Source organism: Pseudophryne corroboree, chromosome 5 (genome assembly GCF_028390025.1).
Source record: "Pseudophryne corroboree isolate aPseCor3 chromosome 5, aPseCor3.hap2, whole genome shotgun sequence".
Taxonomy (NCBI): Eukaryota; Metazoa; Chordata; class Amphibia; order Anura; family Myobatrachidae; genus Pseudophryne; species Pseudophryne corroboree.
The window spans coordinates 669,614,733-669,637,175 of record NC_086448.1 but is presented as its reverse complement, the minus strand read 5'-3'; the positions used below and the strand labels follow the sequence as shown (position 1 = coordinate 669,637,175).

At 48.5% G+C, this 22,443-nt stretch overlaps 1 protein-coding gene across 2 annotated transcripts in view; it reads left to right on the top strand.

The window, feature by feature from the left end:
* Positions 1-917: 917 nt before the first annotated feature.
* LYPLA1 (lysophospholipase 1) overlaps positions 918-22,443 on the top strand; it is a 111,912-nt gene continuing 90,386 nt past the window's right edge. Inside the window, exons 1-2 of one of the 2 annotated variants that reach the window (XM_063923727.1) lie at positions 918-1,208; positions 11,057-11,088. In XM_063923727.1, coding sequence (XP_063779797.1) covers positions 1,140-1,208; positions 11,057-11,088 — 101 coding nt within the window. In that variant the 5' untranslated portion in view covers positions 918-1,139. The remainder of the gene's footprint in view (positions 1,209-11,056; positions 11,089-22,443) is intronic. The other variant, XM_063923728.1, reaches the window with a different exon arrangement.

The window sequence follows — 22,443 nt, the reverse complement described above, 5'->3', positions numbered from 1 at the left end:
CGAGGCCACGCCCACTGTAATGAGACCACGCCCATTTCAATCAGGCCACACAGCCTTGTCGGGAGCGCGCGCGCCTCCGGCGCGCGCATGCTTTTTTTCTGGCTATATGGGGGGGGGGCACGCAATTTTTTTTTATAGCAATGGGGGGGGGGGGGGGGGGGGGCGCATTTTGAAATCTCGCACTGGGAGCCAAATTGTCTAGAAACGGCCCTGTATGTAAGTGACCACCCTGTGTGAGGTTTAAGTGTCAAATCTTTTGACCAACGCTGTTTAACCCTTGCACAGCTACAGCTTCTTATTCAAAATGATGAAATCTGATGTCTGGGCCCGCTTTACCACCATTTTCATGCCCAAATGCTTGTTGGTCAAGACAAACTGCAAGTGGGTGATATGTAAGTGACCACCCTGTGTGAGGTTCAAGTGTCAAAACTTTTGACCAACGCTGTTTAACCCTTGCACAGCTACAGCTTCTTATTCAAAATGATGAAATCTGGTGTCTGTGCCCGCTTTACCACCATTTTCATGCCTAAATCATTTTTGTTTATTGCAAAATGTCATGTAAATTGGTGTAAGGGACACTATTTGAAGTTTATGTAATGTTAACTTAGTGATCTATCCTTATTTAATTTATTTTAATATAATAATTTCTGAATAAGAAGCTGGAGCTGAATAAGAAGTGAATAAGAAGCTGGCCGAATAAGAAGCTAACTTCAGCCTCGTCACATAACCTGTGTAATTCATGTGTCCCGGTTTAAAGGGATAGGGTATGGTGAGCGTCACTGACTGACGACACGCACAGCCCTGACTGACGTCACATGTGATCCCTGGGACTGGAAAAGGTCGAATGCGACCACTGCGTCCCCGCCTACAATCACATTTTCTGCCAATCCGCGGCGTCCAGCCTTTAGCGTCACCGCCCACTCTCCGTAGTGCGGGTCCGGGCGCAGCAGGTGGTTGGCTGAAAACCACGGGGGGCGTTTGGTCTCGAGATCGTGACGACGAAGTCACGCCCCCTTCCGCGCGGCGAGTTTGCTGTCCGCTCTGTCTCCGGGTGGTTGAAGGATAACGGGGCGCGCGCGCCGTGTGTGGGAGGCGAGAGACACCCGGCAGCACGAGGACTTGCCTGGCACACCCGGTGTATGTGCGGCAACAACATGTCCGCACCCCTGCCCGCCATAGTGCCCGCCGCCCGCAAGGCTACGGCCGCGGTGAGTCATTATGTTGTACAGTAAGAGAATAATCCCCTCACCCATCATACCTCACTGCCCCTGGTATGCCACTCCCCTCACTACCTGTCACCCCATTCACCTCCCCAGTGTCCTCACCCCTTGTATGCCACCTCCCTCCTCTCCCCTCACGTGTAACCTCACTACCTGTCACCCCCCACCCCTCACTACCTGTCACCCCATTCCCCTCCCCAGTGTCCTCAACCCCTGTATACCACCCCAACCCACTCCCCTGACGTGTGCCCTCACTACCTGTCATCCCATTCCCCTCCCCAGTGTCCCCAACCCCTGTATGCCACCCCACTCACCTGTGCCCTCACTACCTGTCGCTCCATTCCCCTCCCCAGTGTCCTCAAACCCTGTATGCCATCCCACTCCCCTCATCTGTGCCCTCACTACCTGTCACCCCTCTCCCCAGTGTCCTGCCACCCCACTGTCCTCACGTATGCCCTCACTACCTGTCGCTCCATTCCCCTCCCCAGTGTCCTCAACCCCTGTATCCCACCCCACTCCCCTCACAAGTATCCTCACCCCCTGTATGCCACCCCAACCCACTCCCCTCATGTGTGCCCTCACTACCTGTCAATCCCTTAGCCTTTTATTTGTCGCCACACTCCACTCCCTTATGTCCTCACTACTTGTCACCCCACTTCCCTCCGTCCTTGCTACCTGTCACTCCCCTGTATGCTACCCCACTTCCCTCACCTGTGTCCTCACTACGTATCACCCCACCATATGTCACCGCCCCTCTTCTCACCTGTGTTCTTTCCTCACTACCTTTCATTCCTAGCACCCCCTCTATTACCCCACTGTCCTCGCTTGTATCTTTCCTTCACACCCACAATCTCAAGACCTCTGTACTTGTATTTCTATCCTTCACAAAATGTCCCTCTTCAGTCAGTCTCCCTTTTTATCTGTATATAGTAAAGTTTCCAATGCTTTGAAGGGCACTGTATAAACATATAATTGTCAAGAGCACATTTCACCACTGTATGTGTGTATGTATATATATGTGTGTATATATATATATATATGTGTGTATATATATATATATATATATATATATATATATATATATATATATATATATAAAATTTCCCTGTCGATAACGAATGCCAGATGCGTCCCAACTTAGCACCATAACACAGAACATGCACCCTATGCATATAGAAATGCTTCGTTTTGGGGCCAGCTGTGGCACGGATTGTTCAGAGCGTTCAGTGACTCGTAATCCTGACGAAAATGTATTAACATTGAAACGTTGATTTTCTATCAAACTGACTGCATTGAATTATTTGACGGAGTGCCGCACCCTGGTCTACAAATGTAAGTGTGAGGATTCAGATTGCACTTGTGAGGGCACCCGCAACAGTTTTCTATGGTTAATGGAGTGCCGAACACCATTGTTGTTATATATATATATATATAATTTCCCTGTCGATAACGAATGCCAGATGCGTCCCAACTTAGCACCATAACACAGAACATGCACCCTATGCATATAGAAATGCTTCGTTTTGGGGCCAGCTGTGGCACGGATTGTTCAGAGCTTTCAGTGACTCAGTTTTATGCCGGCTTGTGTATTAGACTTAATGCTCTTTTGGGTCCATTTCTCTAGTAATGTAATATACGGTGCCACGTATGTTCCCCCCTCCCCATTGGTATGCTTTGTAATCCTCAATAAAAGTGAACCTGCCACTTACTCTTTTCATGGTTTGAGCCATCATGCAGCCTATGCATTTGTTAGGACATAGCAACATTACTAGGATGACTTATTTTACACTAATGAAATCCAGGTTTCCAGTAAATTACCATACTGTATGAATACTAGTTCAGACTTCAGAATGGAGGCTCCCTCTGTTTTAGTGACATGTTCGTTTTAAGGCAGCTTTCAGACAGGGTTAGACTATTGAAAACACTGTGTGAAGGAGTAGCGTATGTTGTATTCTTTTCTAGCAATTCAGGGTTAGATTATACAAGCTGTAACTGCTGTACATACAGAAGTCTAATGTGAAGTCTGGTTGATATTTATATAACTAATTAGATTTCCAACTTGTCTACTGTTGTCATATTTCACTCTTTCTGATATCTAATTTGAGAACAATAAACAAAGTCTAGCAAACAGAATATTTGTTTCAGGGTATTAATATAATATCTAGTTAGGCTGTCCTGTTATGTAATTTGTAATAAGGATGAGTTACTTTAAAAGTTCATAGAGCCTTCTATTTTTAAAAGGAAATAAAACTGCTTTTATTAAATGAATGTACCCCACTGGACCAATAAAAGAACATTGTGGAGTTACCGGTATTTAGACAAATTATAGGCAGGGCCAGTGCTAGGGTGTTGAGCCCCTCTGCAAATGATAAATTTGTGCCCTCCCATACATACTAAAGGGACAGCGCGCTCTGTGCCGTAGTGTCCTTTATACACTTAATGCCCAGAGTGGTAGTGCCTCTTAAACATAATTCCGACAGTGGTAGTGCCCCTTACACATAACGTCCACAGTGGTAGTGCTTCTTAAACATATTGCCCACAGTGGTAGGGTCCCTTACCCATAATGCCCACAGTAGTAGTGCCCACATAATGCCCACAGAGGTAGCGTCCCTTGCACATAATGCCCACAGTAGTGCCCCTTACATTTAATGCATATAGTAATAGCGCTCCTTACACTTAGGGGTATATTCAATTGAAGTCGAAAGCTGCAGTCTGCCGAAAAGACGGCAGTTTTCGACTTTTTTAGGTCGGAAGGGGTTCCGACCTATTCAATCTAACCCCAAATTATTCGACAAGTCGAGGAATTCGACTTGTCGAAAAGCACGTGACTCAGCGGAATAGCTGCCGATCCGTGTGCTTGTATCTGTTTTGGCCTCCTTTTCGACCATCTCTATTCGACTTTAAACAAAGTCGAATTGAGATGCGGGAGCAGAGACTGGGGAGAGCAGCGCCAGGAGGATGTATCACAGCTGCCGCTCACAGCAGCATCCACCCGGCTCCATCAAGCGAGACCTCGCTTGCTGGAGCCGGCTGTGATCGGTGCCTGTGATGCTGCCGTGAGCGAACGGCTGTGATGCGGGGAAGAGCCGCGGGCAGACAAGGGAGAGCAGCAGCGGCAGTGTAGCCAGAGGATGTGTCACAGCCGCCGCTCACGTCAGCGACCACCCGGCTCCAGCAAGCGAGACTTTGCTTGCTGGAGTTGGGTGGATGCTGCCGTGAGCGGCGGCTGTGACATATTCTCCGGTTACGCTGCTGTAGCGCTGCTCTCCCCCGTCTGCCCGCGGGTCTCCCCGGTCTCATCTCCCGCATCTCAATTCAACTTTTTTTAAAGTCGAATTGAGATTGCATTGAATAGCCCAGGTCGGATCCATTCCGACAAATGAATGTCGGAATGGATCCGACTTCAATTGAATATACCCCTTAACGTCCACAATAGTAGTGCCACATATAATGCCCACAATAGTAGTGTCCCTTACACTTATGTCCACAGGAGGGGAGGCGAGAAAGGGGGGAGTGTGGTACTTACACTGGAGATCAGCGAGAGTCTGAAGAGCTGCGGCCGAAACTTCAAGCTGCCAGCGCCGCTGCCAAAGGTGCAGTGGAGAGGAGGGTGTAAGCCGGCGGGACCTGACACTGGAGTCGTACTTCACGCTGACGATGCCTGTCATACAGTCTGACAGATGCAGCAACAGCTAGCTGCAACAGCAGAGTAGCAGAGCACGCCTCTTCAGATGAGTTGGTGATGGAATCCCGGCAGCTGGGATCTTGGAGGACAGTATACCGACACCGGGATCCCGGCCGTCAAAACTCCAGAAACGAGGCGAGCGCTCCAAAGCCTCTTGCCACGGTGCGGGCACAAGTGAAAATAGCCCTGGCGCAGCTGTCGGCATTCTCAGTGGTCTGGATCCCAGCATCTGTATTCTGATCGCCGGGATCCCGACCGCCTCGATATTAACTACATCGCCTTCAGTCCCGTGCTTCCCTGCTTTGCAGGATCTGCTGAGCGGTTTCTGAGGGTATTTTGATCCATTAATTTTTTTTTTTACTTATTAAAATGTTGGAAGCTATGGGTTTTTCTTTTTTTATGTATGCAGGTTAGAAGATGATTGTTTAGGATAGTCACAGAGCTATCTGAAGTGTTAAAAGTATATATGTAATGTACATTTCTCTATCGTCCTAGTGGATGCTGGGGTTCCTGAAAGGACCATGGGGAATAGCGGCTCCGCAGGAGACAGGGCACAAAAAGTAAAGCTTTAGGATCAGGTGGTGTGCACTGGCTCCTCCCCCTATGACCCTCCTCCAAGCCTCAGTTAGATTTTTGTGCCCGGCCGAGAAGGGTGCAATCTAGGTGGCTCTCCTAAAGAGCTGCTTAGAAAAGTTTAGCTTAGGTTTTTTATTTTACAGTGAGTCCTGCTGGCAACAGGATCACTGCAACGAGGGACTTAGGGGAGAAGAAGTGAACTCACCTGCGTGCAGGATGGATTGGCTTCTTTGGCTACTGGACATTAGCTCCAGAGGGACGATCACAGGTACAGCCTGGATGGTCACCGGAGCCTCGCCGCCGGCCCCCTTGCAGATGCTGAAACAAGAAGAAGGTCCAGAATCGGCGGCATGAAGACTCCTCAGTCTTCTTAAGGTAGCGCACAGCACTGCAGCTGTGCGCCATTTCCTCTCAGCACACTTCACACGGCAGTCACTGAGGGTGCAGGGCGCTGGGAGGGGGGCGCCCTGGGAGGCAATGAAAACCTATTTTTGGCTAAAAATACCTCACATATAGCCTCCGGGGGCTATATGGAGATATTTAACCCCTGCCAGAATCCGTTAAGAGCGGGAGACGAGGCCGCCGAAAAAGGGGCGGGGCCTATCTCCTCAGCACACAGCGCCATTTTCCCTCACAGAAAAGCTGGAGGGAAGGCTCCCAGGCTCTCCCCTGCACTGCACTACAGAAACAGGGTTAAAACAGAGAGGGGGGGCACTAATTTGGCGTTAGAAATATATAAAAAAGATGCTATAAGGGAAAACACTTATATAAGGTTGTCCCTATATAATTATAGCGTTTTTGGTGTGTGCTGGCAAACTCTCCCTCTGTCTCTCCAAAGGGCTAGTAGGTCCTGTCCTCTATCAGAGCATTCCCTGTGTGTGTGCTGTGTGTCGGTACGTGTGTGTCGACATGTATGAGGACGATGTTGGTGAGGAGGCGGAGCAATTGCCTGTAATGGTGATGTCACTCTCTAGGGAGTCGACACCGGAATGGATGGCTTATTTAGGGAATTACGTGATAATGTCAACACGCGCCAAGGTCGGTTGACGACATGAGACGGCCGACAAACAATTAGTACCGGTCCAGACGTCTCAAAAACACCGTCAGGGGTTTTAAAACGCCCGTTTACTTTAGTCGGTCGACACAGACACAGACAGGGACACTGAATCCAGTGTCGACGGTGAATAAACAAACGTATTCCTTATTAGGGCCACACGTTAAGGGCAATGAAGGAGGTGTTACATATTTCTGATACTACAAGTACCACAAAAGAGGGTATTATGTGGGATGTGAAAAAACTACCGTAGTTTTTCCTGAATCAGATAAATTAAATGAAGTGTGTGATGATGCGTGGGTTCCCCCCGATAGAAAATATGGGCGGTATACCCTTTCCCGCCAGAAGTTAGGGCGCGTTGGGAAACACCCCTTAGGGTGGATAAGGCGCTCACACGCTTATCAGAACAAGTGGCGGTACCGTCTATAGATAGGGCCGTCCTCAAGGAGCCAGCTGACAGGAGGCTGGAAAAATATCATAAAAAGTATATACACACATACTGGTGTTATACTGCGACCAGCGATCGCCTCAGCCTGGATGTGCAGAGCTGGGGTGGCTTGGTCGGATTCCCTGACTAAAAATATTGATACCCTTGACAGGGACAGTATTTTATTGACTATAGAGCATTTAAAGGATGCATTTCTATATATGCGAGATGCACAGAGGGATATTTGCACTCTGGCATCAAGAGTAAGTGCGATGTCCATATCTGCCAGAAGATGTTTATGGACACGACAGTGGTCAGGTGATGCAGATTCCAAACGGCACAAAGGTGTATTGCCGTATAAAGGAAGAGGAGTTATTTGGGGTCGGTCCATCGGACCTGGTGGCCACGGCAACTGCTGGAAAATCCACCGTTTTTACCCTAAGTCACATCTCTGCAGAAAAAGACACCGTCTTTTCAGCTTCAGTCCTTTCGTCCCTATAAGAGTCATATCTGCCCAGGGATAGAGGAAAGGGAAGAAGACTGCAGCAGGCAGCCCATTCCCAGGAACAGAAGCGTTCCACCGCTTCTGACAAGCTCTCAGCATGACGCTGAGACCGTACAGGACCCCTGGATCCTACAAGTAGTATCCCAGGGGTACAGATTGGAATGTCGAGACGTTTCCCCTGCGCAGGCTCCTGAAGTCTGCTTTACCAAGGTCTCCCTCCGACAAGGAGGCAGTATGGGAAACAATTCACGAGCTGTATTCCCAGCAGGTGATAATTAAATTACCCCTCCTACAACAAGAAAAGGGGTATTATTCCACACTATATTGTGGTACTGAAGCCAGAAGGCTAGGTGAGACCTATTCTAAATCTAAAAAAATTTGAACACTTACAAAGGTTCAAATCAAGATGGAGTCACTCAGAGCAGTGATAACGAACCGGGAAGAAGGGGACTATCTGGTGTCCCGAGACATCAGGGATGCTTACCTCCATGTCCCAAATTTGCCCTTATCACTAAGGGTACCTCAGGTTCGTGGTACAGAACTGTCACTATCAGTTTCAGATGCTGCCGTTTGGATTGTCCACGGCACCCCGGGTCTTTACCAAGGTAATGGCCGAAATGATGGTTCTTCTTCGAAGAAAAGGCGTCTTAATTATCCCTTACTTGGACGATCTCCTGATAAGGGCAAAGTCCAGGGAACAGTTGGAGGTCGGAGTAGCACTATCTCGGATACTGTTACAACAGCAGGGGTGGATTCTAAATATTCCAAAATCGCAGCTGATCCCGACAACAAGTCTCCTGTGCTTAGGGATGATTCTGGACACAGTCCAGAAAAAGGTGTTTCTCCCGGAAGAGAAAGCCAGGGAGTTATCCGAGCTAGTCAGGAACCTCCTAAAATCAGTGCATCATTGCACAAGGGCCATGGTAAAAAAATGGTGACTTCCTTCGAAGCAATTCCAGTCGGCAGATTTCATGCAAGAACTTTTCAGTGGGATCTGCTGGACAAATGGTCCGGATCGCATCTTCAGATGCATCAGCGGATAACCCTATATCCAAGGACAAGGGTGTCTCTCCTGTGGTGGTTACAGAGTGCTCATCTTCTAGAGGGCCGCAGATTCGGCATTCAGTTTTGGATGTTGGTGACCACGGAGGCCAGCCCGAGAGGCTGGGGAGCAGTCACACAAGGAAAAAATTTCCAGGGAGTGTGATCAAGTCTGGAGACTTTTCTCCACATAAATATAGCTAAGGGTAAATTTATAATGCTCTAAGCTTAGCAAGACCTCTGCTTCAAGGTCAGCCGGTATTGATCCAGTGGGATAAAACATCACGGCAGTCGCCCACGTAAATAGACAGGGCGGCACAAGAAGCAGGAGGGCAGTGGCAAAAACTGCAAGGACTTTTCGCTGGGCGGAAAATCATGTGATAGCACTGTCAGCAGTGTTTCATTCCGGGAATGGAAACTGGGAAGCAGACTTCCTCAGTAGGCACGACCTCCACCCGGCAGAGTGGGAACTTCATGGGGAAGTTTTCCACATAATTGTAAACCGTTGGGAATTACCAAAGGTGGACATGATGGCGTCCCGTCTGAACAAAAAACGGGACAGGTATTGCGCCAGGTTAAGAGACCCTCAGGCAATAGCTGTGGACGTTCTGGTAACACCGTGGGTGTACCAGTCGGTGTATGTGTTCCATCCTCTGCTTTTCATACCTAAGGTACTGAGAATTATAAGACGTAGAGGAGTAAGAACTATACTCATGGCTCCGGATTGGCCAAGAAGGACTTGGTACCCGGAACTTCAAGAGATGCTCACAGAGGACTTATGGCCTCTGCCGCTAAGAAGGGACTTGTTTCAGCAAGTACCATGTCTGTTCCAAGACTTACCGCAGCTGCGTTTGACGGCATGGCGGTGGAACGCCGGATCCTAAGGGAAAAGGCATTCAGGAAGAGGTCATTCCTACCCTGGTCAAAGCCAGAAAGGAGGTGACCGCACAACATTATCACCACATGTGGCGAAAATATGTTGCGTGGTGTGAGGCCAGGAAGGCCCCACGAAGAAATTTAAACTCGGTCGATTCCTGCATTTCCTGCAAACAGGAGTGTCTATGGGCCTCAAATTGGGGTCCATTAAGGTTCAAATTTCGGCCCTGTCGATTTTTCTTCCAGAAAGAATTGGCTTCAGTTCCTGAAGTCCAGAAGTTTGTCAAGGGAGTATTGCATATACAACCCCCTTTTGTGCCTCCAGTGGCACTGTGGGATCTCAACGTAGTTCTGGGATTCCTCAAAACACATTGGTTTAAAACCAGTCAAATCTGTGGATTTGAAGCATCTCACATGAAAAGTGAACATGCTCTTGGACCTGGCCTGGACCAGGCGAGTGTCAAATTGGTGGTTTTTTTCTCAAAAAAGCCCATATCTGTTTGTCCATTCGGACAGGGCAGAGCTGCGGACTCGTCCCCAGTTCTCTCCCTAAGGTGGTTTCAGTGTTTCACCTGAACCAGCTTATTGTGGTGTCTTGCGCCTACTAGGGACTTGGAGGACTCCAAGTTGCTAGATGTGGTCAGGGCCCTGAAAATATAGGTTCCAGGACGGCTGGAGTCAGGAAAACTGACTTGCTGTTATCCTGTATGCACCCAACAAACTGGGTGCTCTTGCTTTTAAGCAGACTTTTGCTAGTTGGATGTGTAATACAATTCAGCTTGCACATTCTGTGGCAGGCCTGCCACAGCCAAAATATGTAAATGCCCATTCCACAAGGAAGGTGGGCTCATCTTGGGCGGCTGCCCGAGGGGTCTCGGCTTTACAACTTTGCCGAGCGGCTATTTAGTCAGGGGCAAACACGTTTGTAAAATCCTACAAATTTGATACCCTGGCTAAGGAGGACCTGGAGTTCTCTCATTCGGTGCTGCAGAGTCATCCGCACTCTCCCGCCCGTTTGGGAGCTTTGGTATAATCCCCATGGTCCTTTCAGGAACCCCAGCATCCACTAGGACGATAGAGAAAATAAGAATTTACTTACCGATAATTCTATTTCTCGGAGTCCGTAGTGGATGCTGGGCGCCCATCCCAAGTGCGGATTATCTGCATTACTTGTACATAGTTACAAAAATCGGGTTATTATTGTTGTGAGCCATCTTTTCAGAGGCTCCGCTGTTATCATACTGTTAACTGGGTTCAGATCACAGGTTGTACAGTGTGATTGGTGTGGCTGGTATGAGTCTTACCCGGGATTCATAAATCCTTCCTTATTGTGTACGCTCGTCCGGGCACAGTATCCTAACTGAGGCTTGGAGGAGGGTCATAGGGGGAGGAGCCAGTGCACACCACCTGATCCTAAAGCTTTACTTTTTGTGCCCTGTCTCCTGCGGAGCCGCTATTCCCCATGGTCCTTTCAGGAACCCCAGCATCCACTACGGACTCCGAGAAATAGAATTATCGGTAAGTAAATTCTTATTATTTTGCTTAAGGTTCAACACTTCCTAATAAAGCTATTCAGAATACCTGTAGTGCTAGTCACTTTACGTTCTCATCTGCCAGATGTTTTTGTTTGTCTGTTTGAAGACTTGTTTTAATACAATTTTATTTGCTTCAGGTTATATTCCTGCATGGTTTAGGAGATACTGGGTACGTATTACTGTTAAATAATTATGCGTTATCTTTTTTTTTTTTTTTTTTTATATCATTGATGCACTCTCCCTTTACTTCCATCTTACGAAGCAGGCCAAACCTGCTGTTAAAGGTAGGGTGACATATTTTGTGTTACAAAGAAGTATCCCTGCAAGATCTCCTCTTACTGTATGGAGTCCCAGCATCTAAACTGAACAATAAAAGTTGACAGTTGCAGTTGCTTAATGATCTTGTAATTAACTGACGACTCAGCGCAGTTATAGTAGGCTGCCCTCTGCTCACACCTGTGACATATGATGTGATCTGTTGTAAGCCATTTCTGCTGTATCACAGGTAGGTGAATCGGCTTAATAAACCTAAGCTGCCCATACACCTAAAGATCTGTCGGATGTGGCTGGTTTGAATAAAAACCTGGTAATGGATGAGAGCAAATGACACATTTGCTCTCATCCATTGCCAGGTTTTCATTCCAACTAGCCAGATCTGACAATCTTTAGGTGTATAGGCAGCATAATACACCTTTCAGACTCTCTTAAATTTCCCGGGTTATTGCACTTGAACGCGCATCAACCCGGGATTTTGCTTAGTCTGAAAGGGTCCTGAAGGAATATCCTGGGTCGATTGTCCCAGCATTTCATCCCAGGTCGCGACCTGGCTTAAAGCCGGAATCAACCCTGGATGCGGTGCAGTGTGAACGGTAAGTGGGGTCAAGGCGACCCAGCACTTGTTCCCTGCATAGGAGGAGGCGGCGCTTGGAGATGATTATCTCCAAGCGCCACCTCCACTGACGTCACCAACCCGGCAAGTCTTAAAGGGATCTCAAGCCAGGTCGCACTCGGGAAGCACCCCTGGGTGCGACTTGGCTCTGCAAATCTGAAAGGGGTATTAATCACTGAGGTCCTCTTGATTCACGAAGTATGGGCAGCACTTTACAGAATAAAGAGGTGCAGAATGCTGAGTGAGATGTTGGGGTAAAACCTATTTAGAAGATTTGATAACCACTTAACAATTCATATATCTATACTATTATCACATAACCTCTACATGTAGCTGTTTTGTCAGTTGTCTGGCCCAGAAAACATGTTTAATTACATTTATTGGATTTTGAATCAACCTGGAAAGACAGATACTTGCATGCAAATGTATTGTGCAGTAAGCACCTCCATGCAAGGATGGTTACGACAGCAGTTTACGGTTGTGTTTTCTCTTGTTTTTTTTTGTTTTTTAAAGATGTCAAATTGGGTCTAATTCCTGCAGTATTTGTGTGGCTGCAAAAAAAAAATGTTGGATGATGTTCTAGAAACATATTGCCATGGTTTGCAAATTCCATCCTAGTTGTTAGAGGCTAATTCACTACACAACAGTTTAAACATTGCACTATTAAGGATGGTATACCAAACATTATGCATTCAGCAAGTGTTTTATAATGTATGATAACTCCTTAATGCAGTGTAACGCTTAACTGTTTCTGCTTCTGAGGACCGTTGTAACCACAGCTGGTTTGAATGATTCTCGACAAAAAAAAAACAAGACATACATTCTCCCAGCTCTATGGAATGGGCCAGCAAACAGACATTTGCAAATACTGTATATAAGGCACCAGCCATGTCGAGGCGTCTCTGCTCAGGTGGTCCTACACTACATAATAATAGCCTCACTTTGGTCATGTGTTCATTGTTTCCTAAATTGAGTCATCTTACCTGGAAGCACCCCAAGAGCCTCCAATGTGGCACTACAAGGATCAGCACTTGTGGGCACATTTCAGAGTGCTGGGGAAATTGTATTTTTCTCTGACGTCCTAGTGGATGCTGGGAACTCCGAAAGGACCATGGGGAATAGCGGCTACTGGGCACAAAAGTAAAAGCTTTAGGACTAGCTGGTGTGCACTGGCTCCTCCCCCTATGACCCTCCTCCAAGCCTCAGTTAGATTTTTGTGCCCGAACGAGAAGGGTGCAATCTAGGTGGCTCTCCTGAGCTGCTTAGAGTAAAAGTTTAAATTAGGTTTTTTATTTTCAGTGAGTCCTGCTGGCAACAGGCTCACTGCATCGAGGGACTAAGGGGAGAAGAAGCGAACTCACCTGCGTGCAGAGTGGATTGGGCTTCTTAGGCTACTGGACATTAGCTCCAGAGGGACGATCACAGGCCCAGCCATGGATGGGTCCCAGAGCCGCGCCGCCGTCCCCCTTACAGAGCCAGAAGAGCAGAAGAGGTCCGGAAAATCGGCGGCAGAAGACGTCCTGTCTTCAATAAGGTAGCGCACAGCACCGCAGCTGTGCGCCATTGCTCTCAGCACATTTCACACTCCGGTCACTGAGGGTGCAGGGCGCTGGGGGGGGGCGCCCTGAGACGCAATAAAAATACCTTAGATGGCAAAAAATACATCACATATAGCTCCTGGGCTATATGGATGCATTTAACCCCTGCCAGTTTTTCCTTAAAAAAGCGGGAGAAAGGCCGCCGAGAAAGGGGCGGAGCCTATCTCCTCAGCACACTGGCGCCATTTTCCCTCACAGCTCCGTTGGAGGGAAGCTCCCTGACTCTCCCCTGCAGTCCTGCACTACAGAAACAGGGTAAAACAAGAGAGGGGGGGCACTAATTTGGCAGATAAATCAATACAGCAGCTATATAAGGGGAAAAACACTTATATAAGGTTATCCCTGTATATATATATACAGCGCTCTGGTGTGTGCTGGCAAACTCTCCCTCTGTCTCCCCAAAGGGCTAGTGGGGTCCTGTCCTCTATCAGAGCATTCCCTGTGTGTGTGCTGTGTGTCGGTACGTTGTGTCGACATGTATGAGGAGGAAAATGGTATGGAGGCGGAGCAATTGCCTGTAATAGTGATGTCACCCCCTAGGGAGTCGACACCTGACTGGATGGTCTTATGGAAGGAATTATGTGATAGCGTCAGCACTTTACAAAAGACTGTTGACGACGTGAGACAGCCGGCAAATCAGTTATTACCTGTACAGGCGTCTCAAACACCGTCGGGGGCTCTAAAGCGCCCGTTACCTCAGATGGTCGACACAGACCCAGACACGGACACTGACTCCAGTGTCGACGGTGAGGAAACAAACGTATTTTCCAGTAGGGCCACACGTTACATGATCACGGCAATGAAGGAGGTTTTGAACATTTCTGATACTACAAGTACCACAAAAAAGGGTATTATGTGGGGTGTGAAAAAACTACCCGTAGTTTTTCCTGAATCAGATGAATTAAATGAGGTGTGTGATGAAGCGTGGGTTTCCCCCGATAAAAAACTGCTAATTTCTAAAAAATTATTGGCATTATACCCTTTCCCGCCAGAGGTTAGGGCGCGTTGGGAAACACCCCTAGGGTAGATAAGGCGCTCACACGCTTATCAAAACAAGTGGCGTTACCGTCTCCTGATACGGCCGCCCTCAAGGAACCAGCTGATAGGAAGCTGGAAAATATCCTTAAAAGTATATACACACATACTGGTATTATACTGCGACCAGCAATCGCCTCAGCCTGGATGTGCAGTGCTGGGGTGGCTTGGTCGGATTCCCTGACTGAAAATATTGATACCCTGGACAGGGACAATATATTATTGACTATAGAGCATTTAAAGGATGCATTTCTATATATGCGAGATGCACAGAGAGGGATATTTGCACTCTGGCATCAAGAGTAAGTGCGCTGTCCATTTCTGCCAGAAGAGGGTTATGGACGCGACAGTGGTCAGGTGATGCGGATTCCAAACGGCATATGGAAGTATTGCCGTATAAAGGGGAGGAGTTATTTGGGGTCGGTCTATCGGACCTGGTGGCCACGGCAACGGCTGGGAAATCCACCTTTTTACCCCAGGTCACCTCTCAGCAGAAAAAGACACCGTCTTTTCAGGCTCAGTCCTTTCGTCCCCATAAGGGCAAGCGGGCAAAAGGCCACTCATATCTGCCCCGGGGCAGAGGAAGGGGAAAAAGACTGCAGCAGGCAGCCTCTTCCCAGGAACAGAAGCCCTCCCCCGCTTCTGCCAAGTCCTCAGCATGACGCTGGGGCCTTACAAGCGGACTCAGGCACGGTGGGGGCCCGTCTCAAGAATTTCAGCGCGCAGTGGGCTCACTCGCAAGTGGACCCCTGGATCCTGCAGGTAGTATCTCAGGGGTACAAATTGGAATTCGAGGCGTCTCCCCCTCGCCGGTTCCTGAAGTCTGCTTTACCAACGTCTCCCTCCGACAGGGAGGCGGTATTGGAAGCCATTCACAAGCTGTATTCCCAGCAGGTGATAATCAAGGTACCCCTCCTACAACAGGGAAAGGGGTATTATTCCACGCTGTTTGTGGTACCGAAGCCGGACGGCTCGGTGAGACCAATTTTAAATCTGAAATCCTTGAACACTTACATACAAAGGTTCAAATTCAAGATGGAGTCACTCAGAGCAGTGATAGCGAACCTGGAAGAAGGGGACTATATGGTGTCTCTGGACATCAAGGATGCTTACCTCCATTTCCCAATTTGCCCTTCTCAGTTTCAGACGCTGCCGTTTGGATTGTCCACGGCACCCCGGGTCTTTACCAAGGTAATGGCCGAAATGATGATTCTTCTTCGAAGAAAAGGCATCTTAATTATCCCTTACTTGGACGATCTCCTGATAAGGACAAGGTCCAGGGAACAGTTAGAGGTCGGAGTAGCACTATCTCAAGTAGTACTACGACAGCACGGGTGGATTCTAAATATTCCAAAATCGCAGCTGATTCCGACGACACGTCTGCTGTTCCTAGGGATGATTCTGGACACAGTCCAGAAAAAGGTGTTTCTCCCGGAGGAGAAAGCCAGGGAGTTATCCGAGCTAGTCAGGAACCTCCTAAAACCAGGCCAAGTGTCAGTGCATCAATGCACAAGGGTCCTGGGAAAAATGGTGGCTTCTTACGAAGCGATTCCATTCGGCAGATTCCACGCAAGAACTTTTCAGTGGGATCTGCTGGACAAATGGTCCGGATCGCATCTTCAGATGCATCAGCGGATAACCCTGTCTCCAAGGACAAGGGTGTCTCTCCTGTGGTGGTTGCAGAGTGCTCATCTTCTAGAGGGCCGCAGATTCGGCATTCAGGACTGGGTCCTGGTGACCACGGATGCCAGCCTGAGAGGCTGGGGAGCAGTCACACAGGGAAGAAATTTCCAGGGCTTGTGGTCAAGCATGGAAACGTCATTTCACATAAATATCCTGGAACTAAGGGCCATTTACAATGCCCTAAGTCAAGCAAGGCCTCTGCTTCAGGGTCAGCCGGTGTTGATCCAGTCGGACAACATCACGGCAGTCGCCCACGTAAACAGACAGGGCGGCACAAGAAGCAGGAGGGCAATGACGGAAGTTGCAAGGACTCTTCGCTGGGCGGAAAATCATGTGATAGCACTGTCAGCAGTGTTCATTCCGGGAGTGGACAACTGGGAAGCAGACTTCCTCAGCAGACACGACCTCCACCCGGGGGAGTGGGGACTTCACCCAGAAGTCTTCCACATGATTGTGAACCGTTGGGAAAAACCAAAGGTGGACATGATGGCGTCCCGCCTCAACAAAAAACTAGACAGATATTGCGCCAGGTCAAGGGACCCTCAGGCAATAGCTGTGGACGCTCTGGTAACACCGTGGGTGTACCAGTCAGTGTATGTGTTCCCTCCTCTGCCTCTCATACCCAAGGTACTGAGAATCATAAGAAGGAGAGGAGTAAGATCTATACTCGTGGCTCCGGATTGGCCAAGAAGGACTTGGTACCCGGAACTTCAAGAGATGCTCACGGAGGACCCGTGGCCTCTACCTCTAAGAAAGGACCTGCTCCAGCAGGGACCCTGTCTGTTCCAAGACTGACCGCGGCTGCGTTTGACGGCATGGCGGTTGAACGCCGGATCCTGAAGGAAAAAGGCATTCCGGATGAAGTCATCCCTACCCTGATCAAAGCCAGGAAGGATGTAACTGTGCAACATTATCACCGTATTTGGCGTAAATATGTTGCGTGGTGTGAGGCCAGGAAGGCCCCTACAGAGGAATTTCAACTGGGTCGTTTCCTGCATTTCCTGCAAACAGGACTGTCTATGGGCCTAAAATTAGGGTCCATTAAGGTTCAAATTTCGGCCCTGTCGATTTTCTTCCAGAAAGAACTAGCTTCAGTCCCTGAAGTTCAGACGTTTGTCAAGGGGGTACTGCATATACAGCCTCCTTTTGTGCCTCCAGTGGCACCTTGGGATCTCAATGTAGTTTTGTGGTTCCTAAAATCACATTGGTTTGAACCACTCACCACTGTGGACTTAAAATATCTCACATGGAAAGTGGTAATGCTGTTAGCCCTGGCTTCAGCCAGGCGTGTCTCAGAATTGGCGGCTTTATCCTATAAAAGCCCTTACCTAATTTTTCATACGGACAGGGCAGAATTGAGGACTCGTCCTCAATTTCTCCCTAAGGTGGTTTCAGCGTTTCACTTAAACCAGCCTATTGTGGTACCTGCGGCTACTAGGGACTTGGAGGATTCCAAGTTGCTGGACGTAGTCAGGGCCCTGAAAATATATGTTTCCAGGACGGCTGGAGTCTCGCTGTTTATCCTGTATGCACCCAACAAGCTGGGTGCTCCTGCTTCTAAGCAGACTATTGCTCGTTGGATTTGTAGTACAATTCAGCTTGCACATTCTGTGACAGGCCTGCCACAGCCAAAATCTGTAAAAGCCCATTCCACAAGGAAAGTGGGCTCATCTTGGGCGGCTGCCCGAGGGGTCTCGGCTTTACAACTTTGCCGAGCAGCTACTTGGTCAGGGGCAAACACGTTTGCTAAATTCTACAAATTTGATACCCTGGCTGAGGAGGACCTGGAGTTCTCTCATTCGGTGCTGCAGAGTCATCCGCACTCTCCCGCCCGTTTGGGAGCTTTGGTATAATCCCCATGGTCCTTTCGGAGTTCCCAGCATCCACTAGGACGTCAGAGAAAATAAGAATTTACTTACCGATAATTCTATTTCTCATAGTCCGTAGTGGATGCTGGGCGCCCATCCCAAGTGCGGATTGTCTGCAATACTTGTACATAGTTACAAAAATCGGGTTATTATTGTTGTGAGCCATCTTTTCAGAGGCTCCTCTGTTATCATGCTGTTAACTGGGTTCAGATCACAGGTTGTACGGTGTGATTGGTGTGGCTGGTATGAGTCTTACCCGGGATTCAAAATCCTTCCTTATTGTGTACGCTCGTCCGGGCACAGTATCCTAACTGAGGCTTGGAGGAGGGTCATAGGGGGAGGAGCCAGTGCACACCAGCTAGTCCTAAAGCTTTTACTTTTGTGCCCAGTCTCCTGCGGAGCCGCTATTCCCCATGGTCCTTTCGGAGTTCCCAGCATCCACTACGGACTATGAGAAATAGAATTATCGGTAAGTAAATTCTTATTTTCTTGTCGAAAACCATTCAAACCAGCTGTGGTTACAGTGGTCTTTAGGAACAGAAGGCGTTACCATGTTTACCCCTCACATACACACCTATGTGATGGGCTATAAATTGATTATGAGCAACTTCCATTCTGTGTATCACTGGAATAATTATCATTCAGTCTACTGTAGTAGACTATAATCGGGCTATAATAAAAAAAGATAACCAGTCATCACCTGCTAGTAATTTTGGTTTCCAACATATTTGTTATGACCAGCCTTCAACTAGCAGATATCATTCAAATCGTACAAGTGAGAGTGCAACAATATTGTGTACAACTAAACTATCCCAGGAAGGGGGTCCACATGCTTTTTTGTGGCTCCCAACCCCCACATGGGAGTGTGGGCTGGCTCCTCCCTCTATGCCCTTCCCACCAGACTCAGTTTAGAAAATGTGCCCGGAGGAGCTGGTCACAGCTAGGGGAGCTCTACAGAGTTTCTCTAGTAAAGTTTATCTTACAGTTTATTATTTTACAAGGAGGCCGCTGACAACAGCCTCCCTGCTTCGTGGGACTAAGGAGGGGTGGGGAGTAGTGTCCGCCCTGCGGGGTCTGCGCCACTATCTCTGCTGACAGGGCACTGAGCTCCTGGGGGGTAATAGCTCGTTCCCTGCCACAAGGGATCGCTCACCCCGGCAGCATGCCGCCACCCTCTTACAGACCTGAAGATTTGTGGCGAGTGTGTCACCGACCCCCCTAGCAAGCGGTGGCAAAAGGGTAGGAGCGCAGTATTAATTGTGCTCCGGGGCTCAGCGGTACATAGTGCGGCGCTGTGAGGGGCGCCCTGAGCTAGCGCCTACACCCTACACTGGTCACACAGCCTGTCGGGGTTCCCGGATCTCAGCCAGCACAAATCCTCAGACCAGTATAATCCTATGAAGAGGGGGGAAGACAGCGCCATTTTGGGGGCAGAGCTTCTCCTCAGAGCGGACACAGCAGCGTTCAGCGCCATATTCCTGTCTGCACAACGCTGTCAGTGAAGAGCAAGTCCCTCCACAGCAACTCCAGCTTATCTATCACGGTACCAGGGGGGTTGTAGAAAGGGGGGGAGGCTGCAAAATGACTGTGAAACCTATTAAGGTGCACAGTCAGCGCTGATAGGAGGTCTCCCTTTATATTAAAAGCGCTGTGTGTGGGTTGGCTCCAATCTCTGTGTCTCTCTTGCCATTCTTGGGGGTGAAACTCGGTCTGCCTTCCCCTGTGTGTGTGTGGTGTCTGTGGTCTCCATTAAGCAATGTCCAGGGACTCTGGGGTCTATTCATGAAGCAGTGAAAACTGTGGAGAAGTGAGCCTGTGGAGAAGTTGCCCATGGCAACCAATCAGCTGCTACGTATAATTTTATAGAATGCTTTTTCAAATGTTACCTCAACACTGATTGGTTGCCATGGGTGACTTCTCCACCGGCTCACTACTCCACACTTTTCACTGCTTCATGAATAGACCCCTCTGTGTCATATGCTGCAGAGAATATGTCCTCTCAGGATGATCCCATTCCATGTAATCAGGATTGCACTGGTTTAGCACAGATTCCAGCAAGGGAGCCTGAGTGGTTATCCTCTATCAAATCTATGATTTCTCAGATTTCAAATAGGGTTGCACAAAATGAATCTGCAACTCAGGCTTTACAGAACTCTATGGCAGTCTTGCCCAGTTCTGATACATCAGTAGTGTTCACTCTAGGCTGTTTTAGCAGGGCGCCGCGCCCTGCCCGTTTTTCAGCAGGCAAAACCCGCCCTGCCCCTTTTGCGGCGCCCTGCTAGAACAGCCGCCCACTTCCTGCCCTCCCGGCGTGTATAGATGACGTGCGCATGCGCGCGGCATCCATTCACGCATTGGGAGAGAGCTGGGGGAAGCCCAGCACCGACGGAGGTCCTGGGCACGCCCCCAACAGTGACGTCGCCAGCCACAGACGCTCTCTATAGTAGCGTCTGTGGGCTGCCCCGCCCCCTAAAATGACGTAGGCGTGGCCACGCCCCCTAATTTGCGCGGCCACGCGCGCGGATTCGCCGCGAGCGCGCACATATGCCCCCGGAGTCCGGCGCCATGCCCCTTTTCACTCCTAGAGTGAACACTACATCAGTGCTCCCCGCTATATATTCACATAAACGTGCTCTTGTTCAGATCATGCAGGATGATACCGATTCTGATACTGCAGACGGGGATGTGTTGTGGGTGGCTGCATCTCTTGCAAAAGGGGTGCAGTTGATGATAGAGGCTATTAGGGATGTGTTGAATATTGCTGATACAACACTTTCTTCCCTCAGCTACACCTGCTCCGAAGAAACTCTTTTCTTCAGTTACTTCACAGCCCTTTCGGTCTAACAAGCCCAGAAAGGCCAAGCCGTCCAACACCTTCTTTCGGGGAGGTCGGCCCAAGTTCAAGAAACCTGCGGCTGCAGGTTCTCCTGCTTCAGGTACACCAAAGTCCTCCGCATGACGGTTGACTGCACGCCCCGAAGGTGGGGCCGGTGGGAGCAAGACTCAGACGTTTCAGTTATGTCTGGGTATCCTCCGGCCTGGACCCCTGGGTGCAAGATACTGTGTCCCAGGGGTACAGGCTGGAATTTAAAAATCTCCCTCCTCACCGATTTTTCAAATCAGGCTTGCCAGCTCTGCTGGCAGAGAGGACTGTCCTGTAAGAAGCCATCCAGAAGTTGGTGGTGACAATGCTAAATTCCTTGTCGTATAAACAACCCTTTATGAAGCTAAGAACACTGTACGCTGTTTACTTAAGAAGTACCGTAATGGTACGCTATTGGCGTAGCGATCGCTCAGCCGTAGGCGAGACGCTCAAGCGTCACGTTCGCTCACGGCCCAGTGATCACAGGACACGTTATTGGCTATGTCTAGGGGAATGATTCGCTGTAGCGTAGCGTACGCTCGAGACCATGAGGAGGTCACCAGCGATGCAGACGCTCACAACACTATACCTTTATGTTAAAACCTTATACCAATGAAATACACTGAATACCTTAATGTGAGTACAGGGTGTAAGTGCAACCTTGTGTAACCTGGCTAACTACAAAGCTGCTTGAGCGTCACCGACGCTCAAGTGAACATTTAACACTATAGAAAATACACAGATACTGGTTTAGGTTCCAAAGCCTATTAACTGTATTATATCTAATATACTTGTAAAAAGGGGATAACAGTACAAATGATACACTACAATATAACAGAGACTTCCTAACCACAGAACTAAACAATAAATACAAAAAGACACTACTACTCTGACCTAAATGAAATACAATACAATACTATAATACTATGGGAGATATAAGAGAAAAGAGGAGAGAGAGAGAGAGAGAGAGAGAGATGGAGAGAAATTGGCTCACAGAAAGACAATGATTACGGAGAGAAACTTACGCACAAAGGGTATGATCGCCTGCGCCTCGATATCCAGCTCCCGGCTATCAGCAGATAACCGTTGATGAGAGAGTGAGAGCTGGATGTGGTCGGCCTGCCTATTTATGCCCCACACACAATGCAATCTCATGGTCCTACAATCCCATTGTCCATTGGCCGAAGGAATTCGGCCCTGCATCATAACAAAAGGTCATAGGGTGATTCATACAGGTGGGCTGTGACGATTTCCAACAGCTCAGGTGGGTGGGAAACTGGGTTTCCCGCCGCATACCTGAGTATGTGTAAATAATAGAAATGGACATAAACTTCTTATGTCCATAACTATTCGCACGAGCGATTAATACGCTCCAAACCAACACCGGAATATTGCTAATTAAATACTCTTCCGATGGGTACCAAACACTGCTGTATGATTCCTGTTAGACCCTTCGTACGATATAAAGAGGGATTCCTCAGCTCTGGGACATTGTATTTTAACCAAACTTTCAGAATCTATCAAAGGGACCATGATCTATAAACTACATTAATTGTGAAAATATGTAACGAATGAGTCGCACGCTACG